The sequence below is a fragment of the Mirounga leonina genome, unplaced genomic scaffold (genome assembly GCF_011800145.1).
Source record: "Mirounga leonina isolate KUSES-001 unplaced genomic scaffold, KU_Mleo_1.0 Mir_154, whole genome shotgun sequence".
NCBI classification, from domain to species: Eukaryota; Metazoa; Chordata; class Mammalia; order Carnivora; family Phocidae; genus Mirounga; species Mirounga leonina.
This window is the reverse complement of record NW_023270389.1, coordinates 37,270,927-37,297,519: the sequence shown is the minus strand read 5'-3', so window position 1 is coordinate 37,297,519 and position 26,593 is coordinate 37,270,927. Positions and strand designations below refer to the sequence as shown.

Below are 26,593 nucleotides of genomic sequence, written 5' to 3'. Positions count from 1 at the left end.
CCACTGATGGAGGCGTTCTCCACCCCTCCACTGATGGAGGCGTTCTCTACCTCACCACTGATGGAGAGGCGTTCTCCCCGCCTCCACTGATGGAGGCGTTCTCCGCCCCTCCACTGATGGAGGCATTCTCCACCCCACCACTGATGGAGGCCTTCTCCCCTCCTCCACGGATGGAGGCGTTCTTCACCCCACCACTGATGGAGGCGTACTCCACCCCTCCACTGATGTGAGCCTCTTCGGGGTCCAAGCTCCCCCTCTTCCGGGCCTCCCACTCAGATAGCTGTCCAGGACGAGGCAGGCCACAGCTTGCCCTGCTTCCCCTGGGCTGAAGGCAGGCAGGTTGCTTGAAGGGTGGAAAGGAAAATTTGTGTCCTGGGGCTGACGCCAAAGGCCCAATGTTGCACCTAACAGAAAAGCCCTGTTGTCCCCAAAGGCCCTGGAGCCATCTTGGGGTGCCTAGGGACAGCCGCTCCATTTTTAACAAAACCCCTAAAAGCTTACACGGTACCAAGGATGGTGGGTGTGGCCGTGACCTCCCAAATGGCCCCCTACCCACCACTAAGCCGGTGACTCTCCCGTTCCCATAAAGCTCAGTTCAGAAGCGCCAGCCCAGGAGCTGCTCTAAATGCCCCAGGACAGCCCTGGCCCTGACTGCCACGGGGGACAGTGCCCAGAGCTGTACAGCGCCTTGCAGGGGAACAGCAAAACTTGACAGTTTTCGAAGTACACTGAGCTCCACAGTATAGCCTACAAGTAGGGGCGGAGGGTGCCACCTCCATTTGCACAGGTAAGGAAATTGAGTCACCTGCTTAGGGTCCCTGGGGCCCCATACTGGTGAGTAGTAGCCAGAACCAGAACCCATGTCTTTGGACTCCTAGGCAAGGGCTCTTTTCCTTCATCTGGGATCCCAGCACCACCCCCGCCCCAGTCCAAGGCGGGGTGGAAGCACCCAGTCCCCGTCTCTCCCCACCCTCGTGATCTGATTCTCATCAGCACTCCCTGCGCGCACGCAGCCCTGAGCTAACCCTGGGCCTGCCTTCAACTCACAGCATGCAGAGGGTTGGGGGCTGCGGTCCTCAGATCACATGGTCACAGCCCCTGACTGGGGACAAGAAGGTCATTTGCACGAGGAAAGCTGTGGGCTTAGGATAGGTTGCAGGTTTGCTAACAAGGCTGCAGAAGCCCGTTCTCCAAATGCAAGCAGACAGCAGCCTGATAAAAACACAGGGGCTACCTGACTGACAGGAGGGTACAGCCTGCATGGCACCTAGGGGGGTGGGCACAACCCCCCAGGACTCCCCTGAGGTGGTGGTTTCAGTTGAGTTGGGTGAGGGGCACAGGGGGAGCTGGGCAGCCAGCCAGAGGGGACCCACAAGCAAAGGCATCAGTTTAGGGGAGGAACCAGCTTGTCCTCAGCCCCTGGTCTGTAGCAAATGTTAAAAAAATGATGTTTGAATGAGGACAGAAAGAAGGAGGAAGGAGGAGAGGGCAGGAGTGGATCTATTTATTTATTTATTTATTTTTAAAGATTTTATTTATTTATTTGAGAGAGAGAGAATGAGAGACAGAGAGCACGAGAGGGAAGAGGGCAGAGGGAGAAGCAGACTCCCTGCCGAGCAGGGAGCCCGATGCGGGACTCGATCCCGGGACTCCAGGATCATGACCTGAGCCGAAGGCAGTCGCTTAACCGACTGAGCCACCCAGGCACCCGGAATGGATCTATTTAGCTAGTTAATTCTCAACATTGAGGGAGGAAAAGAAATAAGACAGTCATCAATTAGTATTTTTTTTTTTTTTTTTTTTACTGAATAAACTGTTTCAAGCTTGTAAACATGAAACCCTTTAAAAAGAGATCGTAATGGGGCACTTGGGTCGCTCAGTCAGTTAAGCGTCTGAGTCTTGGTTTCAGCTCGGGTCATGATCTCAGGGTCGTGAGATCGAGCCCCAAGTCTGGGCTCTGCGCTCAGCACTGAGTCTGCTTGAAGATTCTCCTTTTCCCTCTGCCCCTCCCCCAGCTCACACGTGCGCGCGTGCGCTCTCTCTCTCTCTCTCTCTCTCTCAGCTCTAAAGTAAATAAATCTTAAAAGAAAAAAGACAGGGGCGCCTGGGTGGCTCAGTCGTTAAGCGTCTGCCTTCAGCTCAGGTCATGGTCCCAGGGTCCTGGGATCGAGCCCCGCATTGGGTTCCCTGCTCAGCGGGAAGCCTGCTTCTCCCTCTCCTGCTCTCCCTGCTTGTGTTCCCTCTCTTGCTGTGTCTCTCTGTCAAATAAATAAATAAAATCTTAAAAAAAAAGAAAAAGAAAAAAGAAAATTTCTGGCGATAGGGGTTCAAGGAGCTTGCTGTCCTGTGACACGGTTCCCCACAGGTTCTCAACCCCAGTCATCCTCCTGGAAGCTGCAGTAACCCAGGGCAAGGGCTCCCCAGAAGGGCCACCTCCCCTCCTGCACGCATAGCTGGGAGCCCAGTGAACTAGAGTAGAGGGTGTGCAGGATGCATGCTCCCTGCCTAGGCCAGGCTCAGGAAGGGCAGGCACTGCTTCTAAGGCCTGGGGTGCAAATCTCGGTCTCGGAATCCCCTTCCCCAGCTCAACTCCGGAGCCTCATTCCTCCTCCGTGCCAGGAAGGCCCTCATGCCCCTGGGAGCCGGCATCGGCCATTAGTCACTTGAGGCTACTCTCCAGCGCTCCCTGACCAGGACCCAAGCCCTCTTCGGAGCCCTGGGTTCAGAGCTTCCTGAACAAGATTTAACTGTGAACTCTGTTTAACCTGCTTTTGGGACAGGCTGGGTCAGGCTCCACCCTCTTCTGTCTTGCGGCAAGCAAGGCGTCAGGTCAACCCAGGGGTATTCCTAAGCGTGAGAAGGCCGTGGTGTGCCTTACTGAAGAAATGTGTGTAGGAGAGGAGCTGCGTTCGGACATAGAGCAAGGTTCTGTGTGTACTGGTACCTCGCATCTTCTGGGGCCCACCCTGGAGGCTATACGTGCTGCTCTTCCCACCCATCCCCATCCCCGCTTCGGCTGGTCCTGGGGAGGGAAGTGGGAGGACAGGGCAAACTAGAGGGTCTGACAGGGGTGGGGTGTTCAGTCATGTGTCAGTTCTAGGTGGAGGATGCCCCAGCTCCCCGAGGTCCTGCTCTGGAGGTGAGAGCTGACAAGGCAGCACAAGATTTGGCCTCGGCTTCAGCTCCAACACAGGCCCAGCTGTACAGCCCCCTCCTGGGGATGTCTGCAGGGCTGCTGGGGGCCCCTCAGACCCAGGCCCATGACCTTAGAGGACGTCCATGACCCAGTGGGCACCAAGTGGAGGGAGGCCTGTGGCTGCAGAACGCCCCTTCCCTGGCCTGTCCTCACAGACCGCCTCTCCACTCCCCCTTCCCATCCCTACACCCAGATGCTGTGCCCCTTCCCTGGCTGTCACCCCACCTGACAAAAGACAGACCTCTCCCACTGCCCGCCCAGCACACCTGTCCTCACCCTCCACCTGAGACTACGCTTGAGGACCCTCCCCTCCCCTGCATTTCAGGGCCCCGAGCCCTGTGACGAGGCTGGCTGCGGTGGGAGTGGGGAGCTGGGGGGGGGGGCTTGGGCCTGCACCCCCACAGTGCCACCACTTTGTCTAACCAGGTGGGGTAGGCCTCTGTGACCCGGGCTGAGGACCAGCCCACCAGACGTGATTTCTGTGGAGAAACCAAATTCTGACTCCCAAGCCACCGACTTGCAGAGGCATGTAAGTCCAGGGTTGGTGGTGATTTGGGTGTGAGGGGAGGGCAGAGTCACCAGAACCCACGGTGGCTGCTCTGCCAGCTTCGAGGCCCTCTAGGGACACCAGCCCAGGCTGCTCTCCCAACCCTCCCGAGCAGCCCCCTCACCCCTCAGTCTGTCCTCTGCACCTCCGTCCAGCTTCCCCTGCCAGTTGCCGTAAGACAGAGCACATCGCTGGGCAGAGCTTTGCAAACACAATGGATCCTCCCTATTCGTGGATTCCATTTGCAAATTTACCTACTTGCTAAAATGTGTCAATACTCGGGGCTCTTTTGCGGTCATGCGTGGACGCCATGCAGAGCGGTGACAATCTGAGTTGGCCTTCTGGACATTCCCAGCTGAGGTCCCGAGATGACGCTCTGCCTTCTCGTTTCAGCTCCCACGTGAGAAGTGTGTCCTTTTCACAGTCTAAGTAGGGCCATAGTTGTGCGTGTGCGCGCGCACTCGTGCGTGTGTGTGCGCGCGCGTGTGATTTTGTTGGTCAAGCACAAGAAGGCTGGGATGGATGCTACGGAGGAAAGAGCATTCACTGAGCTTCGGCAGGCGTGATAGTGCTGTTGGCCGTGAGTTCAACATTAATGAATCGCCCATTCGGATTACATAGAGTCTTTAGACAGAAACACACATAAAACAAGGTCATTCAGATGATGGAAAGTTTGTGTCCAGAGGCTCACAGGAACCTAACCCTATGTTTCCCCCAGGGGCAAAGATTCAGAATTTGCTCATTCACTGTTGTCAGAGACTTTATAGACCATAATGACCTCGAATGATGAGAATCAACCGTAGGGTTGCTCTGCCTGGGCTTGCCCGGACCTAGCATATCAGGATCTCCTGGCATCTGGGTTTTGGAAGCACTGCAGGTGACTCTGACGCAGGGTCTGGGTGGGAGCCCCTGCAGGGATGCCTCGAAGCACCATGTTAGACCCGCTGGGTTTGGACAGTCAAGGTGGCCATCCTGAAAACAACCTTCTGTCCAACTGGGAGGTGATGTGTAGCATGATGTGGGGAGGAGAACAGAGGACTGACATGGTATTAGGGCTCTGAAGACTCTGTGTGACCTCAGGCAAGTCATCTGATGTTTGGGGACTCAGTTTCCCCACCCATAACATGAAGATAATAAAACCGAAGCATGGAGGGATTTGCTCTGAGATTCAGACATGTCTGGGGACCTAGGACGCCTCCAGGAGTCCACAGGTGTCTTTTGAGAAAGAATTCTTCCCAAGAGAAAAGGCAGATGGTCTTGGCCAAGAGTGATGAGCACATTCCTGGGGAGGGAAAGGAGGAAGGACAACTTGGGAAACCACTTGGCATTGGTCACTCAGGTCAGCTTCTAGCCTGGCCCTTTGGGGCTTGCACTTGAGGGGACAACAGGGAAGGCTGCTTGCCTAAGAACCTTGCTGAGACCCAGGGAGCCCAAGGCCACCAGCATCCGAACTGACATATGGCCCCAGGCAGAAGCAGGATGTCTCCCCTCAAGGAAGGGTGCCATGTACCATGGCCGCCTGGCTCAGCCTGTGGGAGCCAGTACCCACATGGGCAGTCTCCCACCCACCCCATCCTTCCCCCTACCCCTTGATGTAGCACCTTCCTGAACTTTGGAGACATTGAGGGCAGTTGCTGCAAATGTCACCTCAGAAAAGTTGGAGCTGGGAGGGAAGGACCAGCTCCTGAGCTCAGGCATGATGCTTCCTGGGACAAGCCCAAAGGGGAAACCTGGAGGCCCCACATAGGGGCTGAGGGAGGCACAAAGCCCAAGAAAGACTGTTAGTTCCTGTTCATGGGACCTTTTTTTTTTTTTTACTCAAGACTTGTATGGCTGGGGAGATGGGAGTCCCAGATGCTTGAGAATCAACTGAGCTGGTAGCTATGAAAGATTTTGAAGAGGGGCACTTGGGTGGCTCCGTTGGTTAAGCGTCTGCCTTCGGCTCAGGTCATGATCCCAGGGTACTAGGATCGAGGACAGTGGAGATTAGGCTCCGCATCGGGCTCCCTGCTCAGTGGGGAGCCTGCTTCTCCCTCTGCCTGCCGCTCCCCCTGCTGTGCTCTCTGTTTGTCAAATAAATAAGTAAAATCCTTTTTTAAAAGGTTTTGAAGAGGTGCAAAAAGATCCAGACGAACACAAGGGCTTTTTATATCAGTCCTTCAGAAACACCCCCTGGGCAGGGCGGCATCCTTCCTGAACTGGGACTGGGTGGATCCTTCGGGGGCATCTCTGCCATGAGCTGGGCCTGGTGGAGGAGGTGTGCCTGGATGTCCACATTGTCTCAGGAGTGTTTACCCACACAGCCTGCCTGGTCTTTCTGTCAACAGGGTATATTTTTCAGTGTTTCTTTGCTGCTTTGGGTTGAGAAACTGTATCTCCCCATTCACCCCCATCAATGGGAGCTGCTCCTGGAGCAACACCTGCCACATGGAAGGTCCTCAGTATATGCTGGGTCCCTCCCTTGCCCTCCCCCCGCCTCCTCTCCCCTTCCCCCGCCTTGCTGCCAACCTTCCCCTTAGGTCCACCTCCTGGGCTTTCCTGGTAACAAGCCATGTTACTGCAGGAAGAGGTATTACTGGCAAGAAAGACACGAATGGGAAACAGAAACTGCCGAACTGAGGCAGCACGTCCCTGTCCCTCCCCCACAGGCCCCAGAATGAGTCTCCCGCCATCTCTCTCCCAGCTCTGCCCCGTTCCACCCCCCGCCCCCGTGCCAGGTTCTGCTCGCTTTGGCCACCTAGCTGGAGAGCTCTCACCTCGGTGCCCTCAGCTAGATCAGCATCTATGATCCGTTGGAATTTTCCAACACAGGAACTGCATGGTCCACCTTTTCAGGGCACGCTTGCTGGCCAGCCAGCCCTGTGGGGCTGCTGCAGGGGCGGGTGCCCGCGTGGCCGTGCCTTAGCTGTGCAGCGGATCTTCCGGAGCCCTCTGCTCTGGCCTGGGCTTCAGGCATGGCCATACCGCACTCACGGAGGGACATCCAGAACGACCACCCCTTCCCAGAACCTTCACAGGGACACGTGAGCCATAGAGAAGCCCATGGCCTTGTCTCCTGGGAGCTGTCTGTGGACAGGCTGGGGGGGGGGGGTAAGGTGCAGCTCAGCAAGGAGGCAGGGGTGGGGTGAGGTGGGCCAGAGACGCCTGGACTAGAGACGGTACTTGTCCCCTTTCTCCTCACTGTCCCTTCTCCCGGAGAGGCAGAGGTCTGGGCTCTCCCAGGACAAAGTGGCTCTTGGTTCCCAGGGGACATCGGCTACTTATCACCTGCAGGGCTCAAAAAACTGCTTTTGTCCTCCTTCCCTGAGTTCACTCTGACACAAAAGGCCCCCAAAGGCCAGAAAATGGTTTGGGCCACCTGACACTAACGTCAGAGAATGCCAAAAATGTGTCACGGAGGTGGTAACTGCAGGAAACACCGCCACCCCAGAGCGAGGCAACAAAGGGAAACAGGGACGCTCCCTGCATGGGTTGAGACCCGGGCATCAGAGGCGGGGACGCGTGCCAGCCGGTGTTGACGTCTCTGGGGTGGGTGAGGGGTGACAAAGTTTCCCAAGTGTTGGAAAACTGCAAACTGGAGTCAGTTGCTGCTGGGGTGAAGAAATACTTCAGGAGGTAAACGGGGCGGCAGGTGTCCCGTCCGCTTTCCAGCGCCCTCTGGCGCCTCCTACTGGCACAGTCTAACAGGCAGCCGATGGCAAAGGCTGGAGGGGTCTGCCCAGTGTCAGCTCCAGCACCACGGAAGGGAGATGAGAAGATGAGCACACTCGTGAGCTGGAGCTGGAGTCTGCTCTCATGCACGTGTGTGTGTGTGTTGGGGGGGGGTGGCAGACACAGACCCCAAGCTCCCTCCCTGCAGGCTGGATTGTGAGTCCTGCCCTGGGCATGTCAGAGCTGCCGGGGACCTCTCTGATTTCTGAATTGCCAGGCCCTGGGCCCCATTACCTCCCCACCCCCAAACAGCCCCTGCTTTGAGATCTTCTGTCAAAAGGAAGCTCAGACTCCTTCATCTCTAGAGGGACATCTGGCGATCCGGCAGAGAAAACGTGTCAGTGCCGGCCCCACGGTCCCGCACGGGGATCCCAGGAGCTCGGAGAAAAGTGCTCTGCGCTGTATCGCTCCTCACGCAGTGAACCCAGGGGAGCTCCTTTACCAATGGAAGGTATAAGCTAAAAATGCGATTCTGGTCTCTGTTTAAATGTCACCTCCTCAGGGGGATCTCCCAGCCCACTCGGTCTAATTAGGGTCCCTGCCACCGTGTTGTTCTCCATCACCGTGTGTTGTCATTCCGGTCAGAGCACGTGTCATGGCGTGCAATTCCGTTTTTTAGAATCGTGTGTTTATTGCCTGTCTCCTCTAGATAGCAGACTCACAAGGGCAGGGCCATGCTGGCTTCCTTCACCACTGCGGACTCAGGACCTAGGCCAGTGCCTGGCACACAGTAGGTCTCAATAAGAGTTTGTCAAATGCATCAACTTAAAATATAAAATGGCTCTAGATGGGGCGCCTGGGTGGCTCAGTCGGTTAAGCATCCAACTTTGGCTCAGGTCACGATCTCAGGGTCGTGAGATCGAGCCCCAGGTAGGGCTCCACACTCAGCAGGGAGTCTGCTTGAGATTCTCTCTCCTTCTGCCCCCTCCCCACCACTCGCGTGCTCGCTCACTCTCTGTCTCTCTAAAAAAATGGTTCTAGATGAGTTGTGATAAACTGATGGGTGGTGGATCTATGAATTAGCAGTATATGTGGCCTAACACTGAGAAGAATGTTGTAGAAGGCAATCGCTCTCCACTTCCAGGTTGACAGGTTGACAGGATGGCAGGCAGGAGGACTTCTCTGCCCTCTGTGTGGTTTCTGCTGTACACCCATGGGGATTAGGGCCTAACCCTCCCTCATCATAACTTCACCTCCTGAGCCCCCGATGGCATTGGGCTCACCAAATGCCAGAGCAGGCAAGGCTCCATTGATTCCGAAGACGGCTCCACATCGCCGTCACCTGGGGAACATCTGAAAACACCACTCTGTGGATCCTCCCACTAGTTTCTGATTCTTTTAGGTCCATAATCCAGTGGAGCATAGGGGATCTCCAGAAACATGAGCCTGAGTCCGCACTGCCACACACTGTGAGCTTGGGAAAGTTACTTAACCTCTCTGTGCCTTGATTTCTTCACCTCTACAATGGAAATAATAGCCCCAACCTCAGAGGTGTGTTGTGAGGATCAACGTGCATAAAGCTCCTGTTGCAATGGCTGACTCAGTAAATACTGAATAAATACAGCTCTTATGGTGATTATTTTCTCACCGCGAATTAGCGGCTGATGTGGGGCGAGCATCCAAGCCTCCTGATCCTGGACCCAGTGTTCTTTCCAACACGTCACGCTGAATGTGCACACAGCATTCCCTCTGAGGCCAGACTCGACACAGAGAACAGACGGCCACTGCCGTGGGACCCTTCGGTCAAACCCCATGGAAGAGAGGCCTGCACCTGAGAACAAAGAGCAGATCTGAGCCCTGGAGAGCAGATAGCTGGAGATCACGGGAGTTCAGCAGTGCCGCTCGAGCCCTTTGCAAAGCCCTCTGGTTGCTCCTGTTAGCATTTTGTTATGGAAATATTGGGAACCAAAAATAGAAGTTCTTGAGGAGAGCTTAATCCCCTGGGCTTTACAAAAACAGCTGCTGGAGAGTTCCACAAAGCAACCACCAGGAGGCACTGTCGTCCCATGCAAGTGGTCATGGGTGGGCTAGACGTTTCCATGAAAATCCCAACATCCCTCTGCAACCTTATGCCCCCACCTTGTCATGCTCAGGACCCTGTGGCTGGGGTCCCCGCAGATCAGCAGCTCCTGGGGCTAGGGAAACCTCTTTGCAACTCAGTCTACCGCTCTCTTCCTTGGAGACCCCTAAGAGCAAGGACAGTCCTTGCATTTATTTTCCTGGCTTCATACCCTACCCCAGGCCCAAGACTTCGCATAGTGCTGGGCACATAGTGGGCATGAAGTACGCATATGCTTGGTGGGTGAATGGATATGTGAAATCTGGTGACATTAATACGCTGTGGAAAGGAGACTGCCTGAGTTTCAAGGGTATGGTGAGACAGGATGCGGTGGTGAGGACCAGAGAGAGGGTTATGGCTGATGGTTAAGGGGAAGGTCATGACTAAATGGGAAAGAGGGGCTGAGAGGGTTCAGGCAGAAAGGGAACAGATGTATTTCTGGGATCCAGCTAGTGAGAGGCTGCTCGATGCTGAGGTCAAACCCTTACCTCAGGGCCCTGGGCAGTAGCACCAGGAATATGGAGACATGAGCCCTAGCGGCCCCCAGCCATGGCTCAGCTGCCCTTCATGTGGGCATCGCTGGTCTCATGGCCACTATTCACCTCTTCTGTGCCTGGGGTGGCTTGTGGCTGCCACAGTCAGGCTGTGAGCTCCCGCAGGTGGGCCCGGATCCCACCGCCTCCCTCTGGGTGATGCCGGGGGGCTCAGTGCCCCAACCCTGTACCACACATCCTTAGCCCAGAGGAGTCCCTTTCAAGAGAACCTCAAGGATTTCAGTCTCTGCCACCAGATCAGCCTGCTGCCTCTGAGCTCCACCTGCCCTGGGGTGGGCCTCCCCTGGCCGACTCAGTGCTCAGGGTGAGTGAGGGTGGGAGGAGCCCAGGGTGCAAGGCCCACTTGTGTTGGAATCCGGCTCCAGGGCCCATCCGCATCGGCGGTGTGGTTTCCCCGGCCGTTACTTGTTCTTCCCGACACCCAGTTTGTCGTGTGGAACGTTAGCACGTCCTCCCAGAGGGCCCAGTGAAGTAGCAGATAAGTGGTGCGGCACGTGGCTCCTGCGTAGCCCATCAAGTGCGACGTTTGCCATGTCACCGACAGGGCAGGGGACCCGGGCAAGAGGCCTGCAGCCCCATGAAGTAGCGGGGTGAGTGGGCAGAGGGGGCAGGGGGCAGGGGAAGCGGCGAGGGGCGAGTCCAAGGGTGGGCTTGCGGCATGGGGGTGTCCACAGCCAGGAGGATGCGGCAAGGTCACTGTTCCAGGAGGAGGAGGGATGAGACGGGGAGCCAACGGCTGGCTCTGTCACAAACAGGGAGGAGAGCACGATGGGCCAGGCCAGTGCCCAGGAGGGCCACACCCACCACCCGCCCCTGGAAACCTGGGGCTTCCCTTGGGGACCCCTCAGCGGCTCATTCCACATCCCACCTCCCCTGCGCCCTCTCAGCTGCTGGTTCTCCCTCTGGGCGCTTCTACTAGAGCCCAGCTGCCCACGGACAGTTTGCAGCTCCCTCTGGCCTCACCCGCCGCAGTGCTGTTCCGTTCTCCTCTCTGGCACCCTGACTCCCACACTCCAGGGGCCTCCTGGACCTTAGCCCATGGAGCCCCAAGCCCCGTACTCATCCTCGAGGGGAGCTGGGCGGGGACAGGAGCAGGGCTCAGGCGGGGCGAGACTGAGCCGTGGGGGAAGGCTGGCCCCAACAAGGCTGTGGGCCTGGCTGGAGGGGGGCGGGGAGGGCCCAGAGCCAGGGGGCCCAAGACTTGGGCGGAGACCCAGGCGCTCCAGGTGAGGCCTGGGACAAGCTTGGCACAGTGGCCCTCCCTGAAATGAGGCCTCTGGCAGCAAGACTGAGGTTCCTGGTGGCAGCCTCATCTGGATAGGGCAGGACAGCCACTGACCCCACCGGGAGGGGACAGGGGCAGCAACACAGGGACTGGCAGAGATGCATAATGTGGGCAGATGGGCAACTCCTCCAGCCCAGTTTTCCCCTTTGGGCTTCAGAGCAGGTGGTCTCCAGGAAGCCAAGAGGGGAGGAGAGGCAGCTCAGATGGCCCCCTGCCCGGCGCAGACAGGATAGCTACCACTCGGAGTGGGCTTTCTTTTCCTCCCGGCCTCAAGGCTTTCCAAGACTGTCCGTGCTGGTTACCATCTGCTGTGGTGGTTGCCAGGGGAACCACTTACTATTTTTGTACGTTGCCCACATGACAAGGCTTTGGAAAGGCTCAGGCATGGTTGGTCCAGGAGGAGGTGATGCCCAGCAGGCTCCGCTGGAGACCTTGGTCAGGGGGTGGGCGTTATGGTGGGGCCCCAGGCTGGTAGACAGACAGACAAATGAAAACACAGTTATGGGGCAGCAGGATCAGTGCCGATTCGGGGTGCCATCTTGGCAGGGAGGGGTCCGGGAAAGCTTCCTTGATGAGGTGATATCTAAGCCAAGATAAGGTTTTGTAGGTGATGCGGGTAAAAGGGAAGTAATAGAGTAGGCAGTTAGTTGGAAGAGCATTCCAGGCAGAGGGAACAGCATGTGCAAGGGCCCAGGGGCCATTGTGAGTAAGGCATCTTCTGGAACGGAAGTCCCCTAACTTCTCGAGTGTGAGGTAGGGCCCAACCCCAGCGGAGGTGAACGGCAGGCAGGCACAAAAACCATCGGGTAGGGTGGGTGGGACGGGCTGCACCACAGTGCTCACACCTGGGCACACCTGATATTAGGCCTCTGGCAGCAAGACTGCCATCCAGGCAATACTCTCGGGGGAGGTGGTCAGCTTTCCCCGCAGCCCTTGGGACTCTGGGAGAATCTCCAGGGCATCCGAGAAACCAAAGAGCCTGAACTGTGGGAGGGAGGTGCCATCAGGGGAGCTGGGTCACTGCTCGAAGTTCTGGGCTGAGCGGCAAGTATCCAGGGAGGGGAAGAGAGTGTGCTGAAGCTAGTCACCCCGACTGCTACCCCAGCCCGTGGCCCTGACCCTGGACGCATAACTGAGGATTTCTTCTCATGTCCGTCTGTGAACCTGCTGGGAAGTCCAAGAAGGGTTCAGTCCTGAGGTGGGGGTGGAATGGAATGGAGGGGAAGAAGCAGAGATAAAGTAGGCACCCATCAGGTGTTAGGAATCTGCTTGGCACATTCCAACACGACATACCCAGTGCTAGCACCAGCCTCGAGAAATGGGCATTTGGGCTCTCGTGGGTTTTGTTTGTTTTTTAAAGATTTTATTCACTCATTCAACAGAGAGAGAGAGAAAAAGAGAGAGAGACAGCAAGAGAGGGAACACAAGCAGGGGGAGTGGGAGAGGGAGAAGCAGGCTTCCCGGGGAGCAGGGAGCCCGATGCGGGGCTTGATCCCAGCACCCTGGGATCACGACCTGAGCCAAAGGCAGGCACCCAACAACTGAGCCACCCAGGGGCCCCTGGGCTCTCGTTTTAAACATTGGGAAACTGAGGCTCTGGGAAGCTAAATAACTTGTCAGGGATTATAGAGGCGGTAAGCAATGAAATCGGGACTCCTACCCAAGTCAGGCTGACCCTAAAACCTGTCTCTCTCCACAAGACAAAAGCAACGTACTGCACACTTGCCAGGTGCCGGGCAATCAAGCTGAACACCGGAAACCTGAGAACAAGATGCAGTTTCTTCTGTAGGAATCTAATGAGATCATGTGCAAGGGACCTGTGGTGGGTCATATTTTCTGAAATCGACCTGGTGTGCCTTGACCCTGGGCGGGACTTCGTGGCTGCCATGAGGAGTGCAGGTGACGCTGCCTGACACTAGAGGAGGGGTCGTAAAAGGAAGCCAGCCCAGCCCCTGGGCCATGAGAAGTCACACGCAGAGAGGAATGGAGCTCCCCGCCCATGACCGGCTCCACCTCCTGGAAATGTGAGGCTTCATCATTCCAGCGGAGGCCCCAGACAGCAGGGACCCCAGACAGCAGGGACGGACTAGCGTCCCCGCTGCACTCTCCCAGAGTCACTGACCCACCGAATCTCTGAGCACGGGGAGTAGCCTTTTCACATGGGTAAGTTCTGGAGGTAATGACTTATACAGCTGTAGTCACGGGAACGAGACTTTGTAAACTGCAAAGTGCTCACGTGTGTAAGATGTTACTAGTAAACCTGAGTTTGGCATAAGGGGACCACGTTGGTGTCTGAGGAAGTCAAGTTGTGACTTACCCTGGGTTGTGCCCCTGCTGGGTAGGGGCTTGTGTGCAGGGACACACATTCGGGAAATGATCCTTGGGCTGAGGCTCAGGGGACTGAGGGGAATGGCACAGGGAGGGACGCTCAGCCAGTTCAAGGGAGTATTACTGAACTGATCACCACCGTGTGCAGCTGGGGCTCAGCACCACCTGAGACCCTCTCGGGAGTCTGCACAATGAGCCTCAGCGCATGGGAGTGGTCGGCAGACTCCAGCCCCTATTGGTGGAGGGTTGCTCCAGGGGTGGGGAACGTTCACTCCTTCCCCTTGCCAGTTGGAATGCCCTAGAATGCCGTAGACGGCTCGCTTGGCCGAGGAGCCCAGGGGAAAACGCTGAACTTGGCACTGAGAGATTACGCAACACGTGCTGGGCCAACAGGCTGAGAACTGGAGCATGAAAGGTGAGCAACATATCGTGGTATTAAATAATTGTCAAGGCGGTGTTTACATGTGATGTCCTAGGTGGACATCTGCCTGGCCAGTTTCCCCACCGACCGGAGGGAGCCTGCCTGGCCTCTCTGGAAAAGCCTGTGCAGTTTCAGGCCTGTTTAAAGCAGGCCTTTGTGCCCTCAAAGCTGCCATCTTTCAGAGCCGGGCCCTGTAGGTGGTCTCTAGTAATCACAGTGATCCCTGGGGAGGGCCCCGGGGTCAGAACACTCTCTGCCTGGTGGAGACTGGGCTCTAGGCATGGATTTCCAGCTTCAGCCCCTTGCAGAAGCACCTCAGGAAAGGACAGTGCCCCCAGCAGGCCATGCTTTTTGGAGATTGGGGCTTTGAGAAGCAGTCTTTTGAAGGAAGCCAATGCAGAGGGTGAGGTTGCTTTATTCAGACCTTAGCTTTTCTCCTAGAAGCTAATGATGGGGCGAGGAGCCGCCCTGAAGCAGAAGTGTAAAGAAGGACGGAGGGGTCTGAGTCTGGAGGCCTTCCCATCCAGGGTCAGGCTGGGGCGTGGGCCAGATGCCCTCTGCATGACCTCATCTCTAGGACCTGGGCTGCTGGTCAGCTCTGGCACTCACCCCTCTGGAACATTCAAGACTTGGTGGTCTTATTTTCTAAATGGAGAACAGGGCTCCTTGCTTCAGGGCCCTGTTTCCTGCCTTTAAGCCTTTAAGCCCCTTCTTCCCTGATATGTAAGGGAGCTGGTTTGTGCCACCTGCTTGGGAGGAAGATCCCGTCAGCTGCAGGCCTGGGAGCACAGAGAGGGCGGGAAGTGAGCAGCACTCCAGGGCACAGGGAACATGAAGCAAGATTGCTGTGTGTCCCCTAAGAGAGGCCATGGACGGGCTGCACCTCGTGGAAGGAACTTAGATTTAGGAAAGGAATTAACCAATCATGTCAGTACCAACAACACTCTGATGCGAGGGCACCTACTGTAGACCAGGTGTGGAGTGTCCGCTCTGAGAGGTTGAACTTGAATTTGTATGGGGCCTGGTTAAGAACCCAACCCCTGTCCACTCTCCCATTGCCTTTCCTTCAGCTTTCTCGTCTCCTGGGTAAAGAATCATAGCTCCTCTCTTCCTTCTTCGTCCCAAGCTGGCACAAGGCCTCCCCGTGATGCCTGGAGCCCCTCCCCTGGGAGGAGGCCTGGTCTCAGTGGTTGGCACAGTTTGGTCCCCCAGGTTTGCTCCTGACCGATGAGTTTCCTGGGATGCAGGGCTTTCAGTGCAAAGTCCAGCAAGGTTGGCCACGTCAATGAGTGTCTGTGCTGGGCCCTCAAGGTTCTCCTGTTTGGGGGAGACAGGCTCATAAGTAGGCAATAAGTAGGTGAGTACTACTTTATAAGGGATCCCGGAGGTGGGTCAAAACAGAGTCTTGTAAAGATAGAAGCCTTGAAAGCAAAGAAAACATGACAAGCCAGTGTGGGAGTAGGGGAGCAGGGGTAAATGGGGCAGCACGCTTTGGGTCCTGCAGACACGCCATGATGCTGATCCCCAGGCCAGCAGGTTTCCCTTCCCTGAGCTGCGCCCACCTTGTGTGGAGCCTCTTTGGGCTGCCCAGGTTCCTGTGTGCTCTGTTCCAGAATCTCTAAATGAGAGGCATTCTGATTCAGAGAAGCCCCTTGCTGGGGTGTGGGGCAGTGAAGTGGGCAGGAGTGGGGAGCCCGAGGCCCTGAGGGAAAACTATGCTTTGATGGGGGACCATCAAGGGGGAGAGGGAAGTGGGGAAAACAGTGGTCCTGGAAAGTTCCCACCCTGCAGACTAGGCTCTAAGGAAGGGAATCCTGCCTCTCTCACTGCCTGATGATGCAGGGAAGTGGGCAGTGTTAAGTAAAAGAAGTCCTCTCTCAGGTATTTCTCCAAGGACTTGTAACCATCTGTATGCTCTCACACATCATTCGTTTGGGGGCCACATGTCCCAGTACAGACTACCTTGGCCACATGAAGGACTTTCTGAATTCCAGGCCAAAGGGTCCTGTCTGATAAGTTCCAGGCCCTTTACTCTTGGGTGGGTGGCCACCAAGCTCCCAGCTTCTGAGTGGGACCCAGGAGTGCACCAGGAGAATCTCGAGTCTGGACACACGAAAGAATAAGGTAGAGGTCAAACCTGGTCCTCAGCAAGGCTCTGGCTGGGTTCTCCCTGAGGTGAAGGGTGAGGCAGAAGGTAGTATTTCTCAAAGTATATCTGAGCCCATCCATATCACAGTCTCCTCAGGGGGGTGGGGTGCCCACTAAAAATGCAATTCCCAGGCCATGTTCTAGAAATACAGAACCATGAGCCCTGGGGGTGGGACCCAGAATCAGCATTTTGAATAGTCACCTTAGGAGATTCTTCTGCTTGATGTAAAAATTCTCTCTTGGGAGTAGTTGCTATTTATTTTATGTCAAAGAAATTCATCTCTACTATAAAATTTCCAGGATGGGTTTAACGCAGGGTTTCTCAACCTCCGCACATGTGACTTTTGGGGCCAGATAATTCTTTGTCCGGGGAGGGAGGGCTGTCCTGTGCATTGTAGGATGCTTAACACTAGACACCAGTAGAATCCTACAGCTGTGACAACCAAAAATATAAAAATGCCTTCGCACATGGCCAGTGTCCCTTAGAGGGAACTGAATCCCCCCTCAAAGGGGATGAAATCCTTACGAAATCCGACCTGAGTCCAGTGTGCTGCATGGGCTTTACCGTGCTTGGGATGACCTCCAGGCCGGGCCCTGGCCACACGGCCCCTGGCACCACTTCCCAGCCGCTGATGGGGCTGAAGCCGAGTCACGCGGTCACTCTCCTGGTGGCAACACCAAGTCAGCCCCTCTGACACCCCTTTCCCCATCCCCTGCCGCTCCTGCGCACCTTCCCCATTCCTGCCGTCTTAGGGATGGCCCCTCGTGGATGGGGACACTGAAGGCAGGACTGTGAAGGGGCAGCCCACGCACAAGGCTGCCCATCCCGTCAAGCAGAGGGGGCTTCAGGGAGAGGGCATGTGGGGAAGAACTCTTCCCTTGTGAAAATACGAAGGTCATTTTTGTGCTCATTCTAAGGTAAACGTGGTCACAGGAAATCTGGCAAGTACAGGAAAATAGAAATCTAAGAGGAAGTCAGTCACTTGTAGTTCTACTGCCCAGAGAGTGAACAGTGACCCGGAGGGGGCTGCCCGCTCCGCCATCCTTACCAGCCTGGCTGGTGTGCGGGCGGGATGCCACGGCGACGGAACACTCGACCAAGGACAATAACAGGCATTCAGGGTTCCGGGTTCAACGTCTGCTTTATTTGGGCCCGGGTGCCCAGAGGCTCGGGCAGCCTATTTTGCAGGAGATTTGGCAGCTGAGGGTCTCCCTGCCACCCCCCCCAATCAGGAACACCACCCCCGCCCCCGGGATGGAACATCAAAACTCGTCTTTTGTGTCAAAATGGGGCTGGTCTTCAGGCTTGAAGTCCAGGTTGGGGCTGCCGTCCTCATTGAGAATCCTCCGGGCTGTGTAGCCCACGATGGGATACTTGGCTTTGTAGACTTTGGTGAAGACGTTGTCCAGGGATTTCAGCTCCTCGGCCGTGAGGCCCGTCTTGGGGAGAAAAGCCCAAGCAACATGGGGGATGGGGGGGGTGGGATGAGTGAGTCATGCCTCACACTGAACTCTCTCCACCCCGCCCTCCTCCCCCCACACCCCTAATGCTGGCAAAAAAGTATCTCAACTAACCAACTGACTTTTCAAAAGCCAACCCCGTGTGTCTGCGTGTAGGGGGATGGTGGGGGGAGCCATTTGCTCTTTGATTGATGTAGAAATTCAAGACTCCAGCGAACACCTGGCCTGGGGCAGGGTGGGGTACTCTATGCAGTCTGCACCCACCTCCCTTTCATGGCTCTCTACCCCCCCTCCACTATAGATTCATACACCTTCCTCTTCCTTGACTCCTAAATGTTTCTGTAATGTTGTGGTTTATGAGTTTGACTCATCTGAGCGCAACTGGGGTGACTGCCAGCCCCCCATCAGGATTACTGAGGCCCTCAAATGGCTTTTGCCAATGCTGTTTTCTCTTTCACAGAAATATGAACATGGGGATACTCTGCTTCTCAACCCTGTTCACGCCTGAAGCGGCCTGGGGAGTGTGTGTCCGAGACCAACAGCAAACCTATGAGGCTGGGGGTGGCGGGTGCAGACTGCAAGGGGGATGGGGCTGCCAAGGCAGGTTGGAGCCAAATTGTGAAGATCATTGAGTTTGATCACCAAGTTCACGAGAGCTTGGACTTGACTCTACGGAAACTGGGGAGTTATGGAAGGTTTTTGAGTAGGAGTGGCAGAGTAAGATCTCTATTTCAAGAAAACAGCTGGTCACACTGAGTGGACTGGAACATTAACAGGCTAATTAGGAAGCTTTGCTATTGCCTAGGGGTAAGAAAGGCCATGGCCAATGGGGGGGTGGGACATTTTGACAAAGGCTCAATCTGGCTCACAGTGTCATGGGTGAGGTCTGCGGGATCGAGGGACATCTTGGCCACCCCTCTGGTGGAGTCCTTCCCAGTTAAGGCATTGTAGGGGGCTCCTCGTCCATAAAACTCTACAACAACAACAAAAAGAAGACGTGAGTGTGTATGTGCATGCGAAGCAGTGAGGAGACTGTACGTGGCAGGGGAGGGGGCTTCTGAGACCCAATCCAATGCTGAAGAAGTCTCCAGGCCCAAGGAGAGCAGAAGCAGTGAAGACATGAAGCCCAATAAGCCACCCCCTGCCATCAGTCTGGGTTCCACTAATTCAGAATATGGAATAAGTCACACATCCTGGACTGAGAGGTGATTTTTTAAAAATACGGAATGAAAACAATCTCTTAAAAATATTTAAAATGCAAATAGGAAGAATGTTCAGTCTTCTTAAATGTTGGTGGAAGCCAAGTCTACTCCGTTCAACATCTTTTGTTTGGTGTCAGATACACAATGAACCATAACTACCTCCATGATATCATCTGTAATTACCACTAGAGAAACCATGAAGTGGCATTAAAATGTTCTATCATGTTCTATGATCCCAACGCCTTGCAAAGCAACACTTTTCCTCTCACTGCTTCAACCATGATAAATCATCAAGTTGGAATTTGGTGCCATAGGCAGCAGGGAGCCATGGAAGGTTTTTGAGCAGGAGCATGACATAATTAGAAAAACACTGTGGAAGTACAACACTGACAAAGATTGTTAACTCAATCTGAAGGAAAAGGACCTGGCCAGCGTCCCCTCCCTTCTTCACACATCCAGTGCCCACTCAGGCTGCCGAGCTCCCCAGAAGTAAGGATTCATAAAGCCGAGCCACTTACCCTTTCCAGAAGTGACATCAAACACCACACCTTTCACTGCCATGTAGATGGGCTGATCCTCCTAGAAAGCAGGAGAGAAGCTGTTGGGGAGAGCCCAAGATCTCCGCTCCTCCAGCCCAAGTTAGTGACATCTCTTCCCACCACGGGCTGTGCAGACAGCAGTGGGTGAAGGTACAAAGCAGCCTTCCCTCGTCCCTATCAGGAGCTTGCCCCTACCTGCCCAATGTCATGTCCACTCACAAACTTTGGAAAGCTGACAAAGTATCATGACAAGCCCATGGCAATACTTTTCTGTGGGAAAAAAAAAAATCCCAGGGACTGAAGCAAATCTGCATAGATAAAAATTCAATGGTGAATTATTTAAATCAACCCAGATTTCCTTTCATCTTGGTAAATGTACCTACATGGAAGCAATCAATATAAATGATCAATTTTATATTTTGCTTCTTACAGGTAATATTATTTCGTATAAACATTCCCATGTATTGAAATAACCAAAGTGGTTGTCACTTACACGGCTATATTTTATATTAGTGATACTGTGTACCTGTTGGTTTAGCTCTTCTTCTATTTTGGATATTTAGGTTCTTTCCAATTCCTTAAACCATAAGTGGCAGGATTATGAATATCTTTTTATAAGCTACTTTATAATTTGGTGAGTTATCTCCTTGAGGCATGGAATATATGGAATTCCTGGACCAAAGTGTATGAACAACGTAATCACTTTTATTAAAAATTTAACCAGTTCTTCAAAAAACCATTTACAGCGCTAGAAATATACAAGCAATGCTGTTTCCCCAAAGTACTAACAGTGAGTCAGTCTCATAGTGTATTTTTGGCTATATTCGTAGGGATAAAATATTACCTTCAAATTCCTACTCCCCCCGCCCCCCAAAGAGAACAACACAAAAGCAGATGGCATGGATTTTCTAACTTCCATCAAGGTGGACTCGGGCTGGGGCGACTGGCACAGTTCCAGTTCTGGGACATGCAAGCCCAGGCCTCCTTTGTCTCAGCCCCGCTCGGGGTATGGGGACACCAACAGTCAGCTCCTAGGCTGGGGTGAAGGGGGGCGTTGAGCTGGGTGCACAGGGATCTCTGGATCTCCAAGAGCACACTGCTTGGTCTTCGCTAGGCATGGGCCTTAAGGTTCTTGCCCTCCTGGGGCTTAAGGTCAAGTTTTCAGGACTAAGTTTCACAGAGAGAGGGGCTGGGGCTCAGAGAAGGTAAGCGACCTGGCCGAGGAAATGGATCTCAGTGTCACATAACTTCACAGGCCTCAGTTTCTCTAACTATTACAGATGGCTAACACCCACTGACCTTCCAGGCACGCTGAAGGGCACAGCGTCCATGAGCACACAGTGGGCCCAGCACAGGAGCTCAGTGAACAGTTGGTTATTACATTCTCTATCAGCTCCGGACAGATAGTCCCCAGAACTTCTGCTGACTTGGTGGACATTTGCTCCACTTCAACTAAGAGTTATTTTATTTTAATGATTTTATTTTTAAGTAATCTCTACACCCATGTGCGGCTTGAACTCACCCCCGAGATCAAGAGTTGTGTGTTCTACCTACTGAGTCAGCCAGGTGCCCCGATATGGGTTATTTTAAAAGGCATGGTTTAATCAGCCAGCAGCCTGCGTTTTTTTTTTTTTTTTTAATGGCCTTTCTTTCACTGTGATTATTTATTTCTTGACTTCAATTGCTTATCAAGTGGGGTTATATATTATTTCAGCTTAAACAATATATTAACAGTTATAATTTCACCCATGGCATTTGGTCATATTTTCCATTCTGTTGCTTTTCCTTTGATATGTTATTCCTTTCTTGTGTCTAGAAACAGGACCTTCACCTACATAAAATACAACCAGATGCATTTTATCACTAACACCCTCAATTTCTTCAACAGTTAAATATTTATCTCCCCGTGAAACTATACATTGAAGGTGTCAGGGCAAAGAGGAAGTCCCAGCAAAGGGGTAGCAAGGAAGGGTGCTACGGGCGTTCCACAGAGAGGAATGGTCTTATCAGTTAAATGTCAAGTGTGCTGGCAGTGAGGCTGGGGGCTTGTTCCTGGCCTGTGGAGCTGGGTGTCCAAGGACAGCAGAGCAGTGGCCATGGTTTCCAGGCCCCAGAGGTGTGGCAACTGAGCAGACAGAGGGTGAGTGGAAGTCTTGAGAGCAGAAATGCAGACTCTGAAATAGAAATGTCCATGGAGACACGATAAAAACACACATGCTCATCACCAGCTTCACACCGTTCTCCCGCAGCCTCTCATCCACCTGGAAGGATGTTTCATTGTTGTTGTTTTTTTTTTATCTGCACAACAGGTCTGAAGTAACAGCAGGAGGTCTGCCTTTTTCCAGGAGCCCCAAGGAGGAGTCACCATGGTGGGCTGTTCCAAGCACAAGTGCTCAAGTCAAACAGACGTGGGTTGGACCCACCGCTTATAAGCTGTGTTGCCTTGGGCAAATTACTTAACCTCTCTGTGCCTGTTTTCTCCTCTGTAATAAGAAGGTAATAAAAGTATCCACTTTACCAGGCTGTTGTGAGGATTAACCAAGGCAAGAGATATGAAGCACTTAGCAGTTTGGGGAAATAAATGTTAGTTACCTGGATCCTTCCCTAGATTTTGAAAGTTATAAGATCAAAGAGGAATCAGATAACCAAGTGGAAGAAGACTGGAGATCTTCCCAAAGGAAAGATAGAAAAAAATGTAATTCCCAAGTGACAGATAAGGATTCTAGAGGAATTTTAAGTTAAAACTGAAAGGGCCTTGAAGATTATCCAACACCTTCATTTTACAGATGCCGCTCTCCAGGCCGGGGTATTAGGAGACTTGCCCAGAGTCCCAGCGGGAATTAGAGCAGTCTCTGGAGCCTGGAGCCTTCTAACCCAAGCTCATTCCACTCCCTGGCCTGCCCCACCAGGGGGCACACAGCACGAGGACAGTGCAGTTGCCTGGGACCAGGAGAGGGCGAGGGTGGCCTGGGAAATTCATCCACAAGACTCAGGACCGCCAGGTGAGACACAGGGGGTGGGTCAAAGGCACCCAGATAGACGGGAACCATGGGAACCATCTGCATAAATGAGACCTGGCCTTTCTCCTCGGGGTCCGGGCTTGCCTCACCGTCTGGCCATCCTCCCAGCCTATTGTCAAGCGGGGCCAGGACAGTGCCACGAGAATGACCACAGAAGGGAAGACAAGGCAGCAGGGTGGTGGAAGGAGGGCCTCTTCCACAGCCAGGAGGGAGAGGCCTGGAGCCTGGGTGCAGGCAGGAAGGCAGGCCCCTGGCCTTCAACCTCAGACCTTGCACCAGGGGCCAGGGACAGAGCCAAAGGTCCTCACTGGCAAAGAGGGAAACTGCTACGATGTTTTCTTCTGCAGAAATAACGGGGCCCTCGGAGGGTCTAAGGCCAGGTTAGTTTCTGATTGCAGTTGGCATCGGTAACCTATTAATGCATCATGGATTAATTTAGTGATTTACTAAACAATTTTTTTTTTAAAGATTTTATTTATTTATCTGAGAGAGAGAATGGGAGACAGAGAGCATGAGAGGGGAAGGGTCAGAGGGAGAACCAGACTCCCCGCCGAGCAGGGAGCCCGATGCGGGACTCGATCCCGGGACTCCAGGATCATGACCTGAGCCGAAGACAGTTGCTCAACCAACTGAGCCACCCAGGCGCCCACTAACCAATTTTTTTAATGAAGCAGGAAAAGTTTAAAATAGAACAGAAAATAGAAAATATCAGAGTGTATCACACATAGTAAGAATAAGCATTGTTTCATAGAACTTTCATTGTGTGTGTGTGTACTGGGGGAAGATGCAGAATGTATTCCTTGACATAGCCAGACATCTACAGTCGCTCGACTGCATGATTAGAGAGGGTGGTTTCACCTCTTTATTCACCAATCTCTACCCCACTGCCTTCACTGTCTGTATACTCTTTCTGTCCAGAATGATCTTTCTGGAGGAAGTATAGTCTTAACTCTTCACTATCATTAAGTTTTAGAAAAGCAGAAAACAAATGTCACCCTGTCCACCTCCCCACCTTAGCACAGATTTCCAAGGAGAGCTGGTGCTGAGTGCAGACAAATTCCATCTCCGAAGAGTAACTGTGAAGCCTAGGGGGCCGTGGCAAGCTCAGGAGTTCCTACTCTATGTCATCCTCCACCCTCCTAGTGCAACACGATTTTTGCCATCCTCAGAAAATACGTTTTCTGCCTTAATTGCATTGGAGGATCCCAAGGGCAGAGAGGGTCACCCTGCCTGCCCCCACACCCACCTGATTTCTGGGCCTGGGACCAGATGTATGTATTAAACTTTTATGTAGCGCTAACTCTGTCCTAACCACTTTAAAGCACCAACTCATTTAACGGCGACCATAGCCCCATGAGGTGGGTACTATTAGGAGGAAGGAGGCATGGGGAGGTTAAGTAACTTGCCCAAGGTTACACAGCTAGGGAGTTATAGAGGTGAACCAGGCGCTGCTCCCTGAGGCTTGTACAAGGAAAATGAACTACCCAGAGCCCCCCTCTGGGTCAGTTTTACATGCCAACTTTGATCAACTACAGTATCTGGGTGTTGCTATGAAGATATTCTGTAGATGCGATTAACATCTACAATCAGTTGACTTTATATAAAGGAGATTATCCTGAATAACCTGGGTGGGCCTAACTGCATCAGTTGAAAGGCCTTAAGAACAGAATTGAGGTTTCCCTGTACAAGAAGAAATTCAACTGGTGGGCTGGGGCATCAGCTACTGCCCAGGGGTTTTTGGCCTGCTCTGTGGACTTCAGGCTTGCCTGACCAGTGCCCATGATCACATAAACCAATTCCTTGCCATAAACCAAATATGTTATCTCCTATTGTTTCTGTTTCAGGTGGACCCCTGACTGATAAAAGCATCTTACAGATGGAAAAAAAAATGAGACTCCAAAGAACTCCCTGCCCAAAGAACAGGGAGAGGTAGCCAGGCATGATCCAAAGGTATAAAGCTCTAACTAGGGTACCATATAATGTCTTATACAAACAGTGACACTTCTGAGAGTGAAGGGGGTGCTATTAGTAATTCTTCCCAGACAACAGGCATAAACCAGAACCATCTAGGGTGGGTCGGAGCACAGCATGGCTCTACTCAGCGGCATTCAACGGCCCCTCTCCTACCTCTCTTCCTCTCTCTGCCTATAGACACCCAAAACATTTCTCCCCTTAACCTGTTCCCACCTCAAGCTTCCCTCTTTGCTTCCCTTAGTTAAGTATCAATAATGTCAGCATAAAAAAACAAGGGTCTCTCCTCCATCCTCATCCTGCAGCCCCTGGAACTGTTGCTGCAAGTACCCTCGACCTTGCACTCTCTCTTCTCTTGGGTTCTGTGCTGGGGGTCTGCAAGTTTGCCCCCATGTTTGAAGATTCACTTTAAGGACTCACAGAACTCAGCATACAGTTGTACTCAGAGCTCAGATTTATGACAGCCATACAGAAGGATTCACAGTCCGATGGTAAGAGAGGAGGACACGGGCAGAGTCTAGAGGAATCCATGGGCGGATTTCCTCGTGCTCTGTCTCTCCCATGAGGGGTCACACACAGCTCTCTTCCACCAGCGAGCAACACATGCAGCAAAACGTGTGCGATGTTTCTGCCCAGAACATTAGAGTCTCTACCCATTAGAGACTCAGAGCCCAAGGTTTTTACTGGCAGCTAGCCATGTAGGCCCTCTCTGCCCAGCAGTGTTCAACATAAACACACTGTATAAAGAGCCCAGATTGAGCCACTCTCATCCGTCAGGGAAGTGTGGAACACCCTGGAATTCCAGACATCAGCCAACAGCCACTCTTGCCAGCAGGCCTTTCTAAGGGAGTAGGCTTGTTATGTTAACTCTTTTCTGCACCGATTCCTGGATCCTGTATCATCTGCTTCCCTGCGGCCCTGAAAGATGTGTCCCTTAACATCTAGTCACATCCTTGTCTTCCCTCCTTCTGTGTTCTCTTCCACTCAGGCTTCTAACCAACGTCTCTTTACAGTGATATTCAAACTAGCCATCACTGCCTAAGGGCCAAGTTTCTGACCCCCGCCCCCCCTTTCAAACCCAGTCTAGCTAAGGCTAGCTAACTAAGGGTTAGGGATCCCAGGCTGGAGGATTTTAACAAGAGGACACTGGTCCCTTCCTCGTTCTGCCCCTAGCTGGTGGCATGCCTCAGTTTCCCCCGTGTGTAAAAGCAGGACGTCGGTTCCCATCAACGCTGACACGCTATGGTACGGTGATTTCCCCATCAAACTGTCCCCCTCTCTTCCCAGATCGGCCCCGTTATGGCCCTTCTGCCGTGACGTGCAGCGTCTTATTCCCACTCTCCGCAGACATCACACTGGACCCCAGCAGCCCAAATGGACGGGGGAATGTGAGGAGTTTCCTGGACACCTCCAGACTACTGACTGATGTGGGTGTGTTGGGGGTGGGTGGGTGTCTTTGTCTCTAACCTCCGGTCTCCCCCTCGGCCCTCTCCCCCAGCTCCTGCTCAGCCAAGAGCCCAGGCACTAAAAGTGGGTTTGAGGAGTCGGGGCAGGAAAACAAAGTGCAGGGAAGCCGGGATCACCCCTGGGCCTGCCCCACAGGTTTTACTTCCTTCTCTCCCTCCCTCGCCACTCACCCCAAAGAGTAGGCAGAAGTGTCTGCCCCCAGCTGATTCCAACACTAAACCCCCCAAAGTTTCGAGGTTCGTGGACGGATCACCAGCCGAAACGCGTCTCAAAGGGGCAGTTCGCCGGCAGGCAGGGGGCAGCGCGGGACGGGGCGGGCGGGCTCGGTGCCGAGGCTGAGCGGGGCGCCCCGACTCGGGAGGACTCCCCGGATTCCTGCGCGGCCTTCGGCCCGGAGAGAGGAAGCCCGCAGGCCTGGCGCCCAGCTCGGAGCCCGCGCCTCCCCCCGAGGCCTCCCGTCCGCTCACCTCCTCCCCGCCGTAGCGGGCCAGCTCCTCCTCCGTGAAGAGCCGCACCGGGGGCCCCCGCTCGGCGGGGCGCGGCGCCTGCCCGGCCCAGGCTGCGGGCGGCCCCGGGGCCAGCGCCAGGAGCAGGGCCAGCGCTGCCAGCCGCCGCAACCGCCGCCGCGACGCGGGGCCCGCCATGGTGCGCGCGCCGAGCAGGGCCGGGCGGCCGGGGCGGCGC

General features: G+C 54.0%; 1 protein-coding gene and 1 long non-coding RNA gene across 2 annotated transcripts in view; one reads left to right on the top strand and one right to left on the bottom strand.

Moving 5' to 3' along the window:
* Nucleotides 1–21,989, top strand: part of LOC118014313 — a 113,442-nt gene extending 91,453 nt beyond the window's left edge. The window contains exon 9 of the long non-coding RNA XR_004680258.1: nucleotides 21,761–21,989. This is a non-coding gene — a long non-coding RNA (uncharacterized LOC118014313). The remainder of the gene's footprint in view (nucleotides 1–21,760) is intronic.
* On the bottom strand, nucleotides 17,373–26,575 carry NENF (neudesin neurotrophic factor). The gene is made up of 4 exons (XM_035010506.1): nucleotides 26,377–26,575; nucleotides 19,431–19,491; nucleotides 18,580–18,683; nucleotides 17,373–17,689 (listed from the first exon to the last, which is right to left on the bottom strand). The coding sequence occupies exons 1-4, from the start codon at nucleotides 26,551–26,553 to the stop codon at nucleotides 17,513–17,515; spliced, it is 519 nt and encodes a 172-aa protein (XP_034866397.1). The 5' UTR covers nucleotides 26,554–26,575; the 3' UTR covers nucleotides 17,373–17,512.
* Nucleotides 26,576–26,593: the final 18 nt, after the last annotated feature.

Coding starts and splice junctions, on each gene's coding strand:
- NENF (XM_035010506.1), bottom strand. CDS start 26,553: ATGGCGGGCCCCGCGTCGCGGCGGCGGTTGCGGCGGCTGGCAGCGCTG. Junction 19,492..26,376: donor CCCGCTACGGCGGGGAGGAG/GTGAGCGGACGG, acceptor CCTGCTTTCTAG/GAGGATCAGCCCATCTACAT. Junction 17,690..18,579: donor CAGACCTCACCCATGACACT/GTGAGCCAGATT, acceptor TTTCTCCCCAAG/ACGGGCCTCACGGCCGAGGA.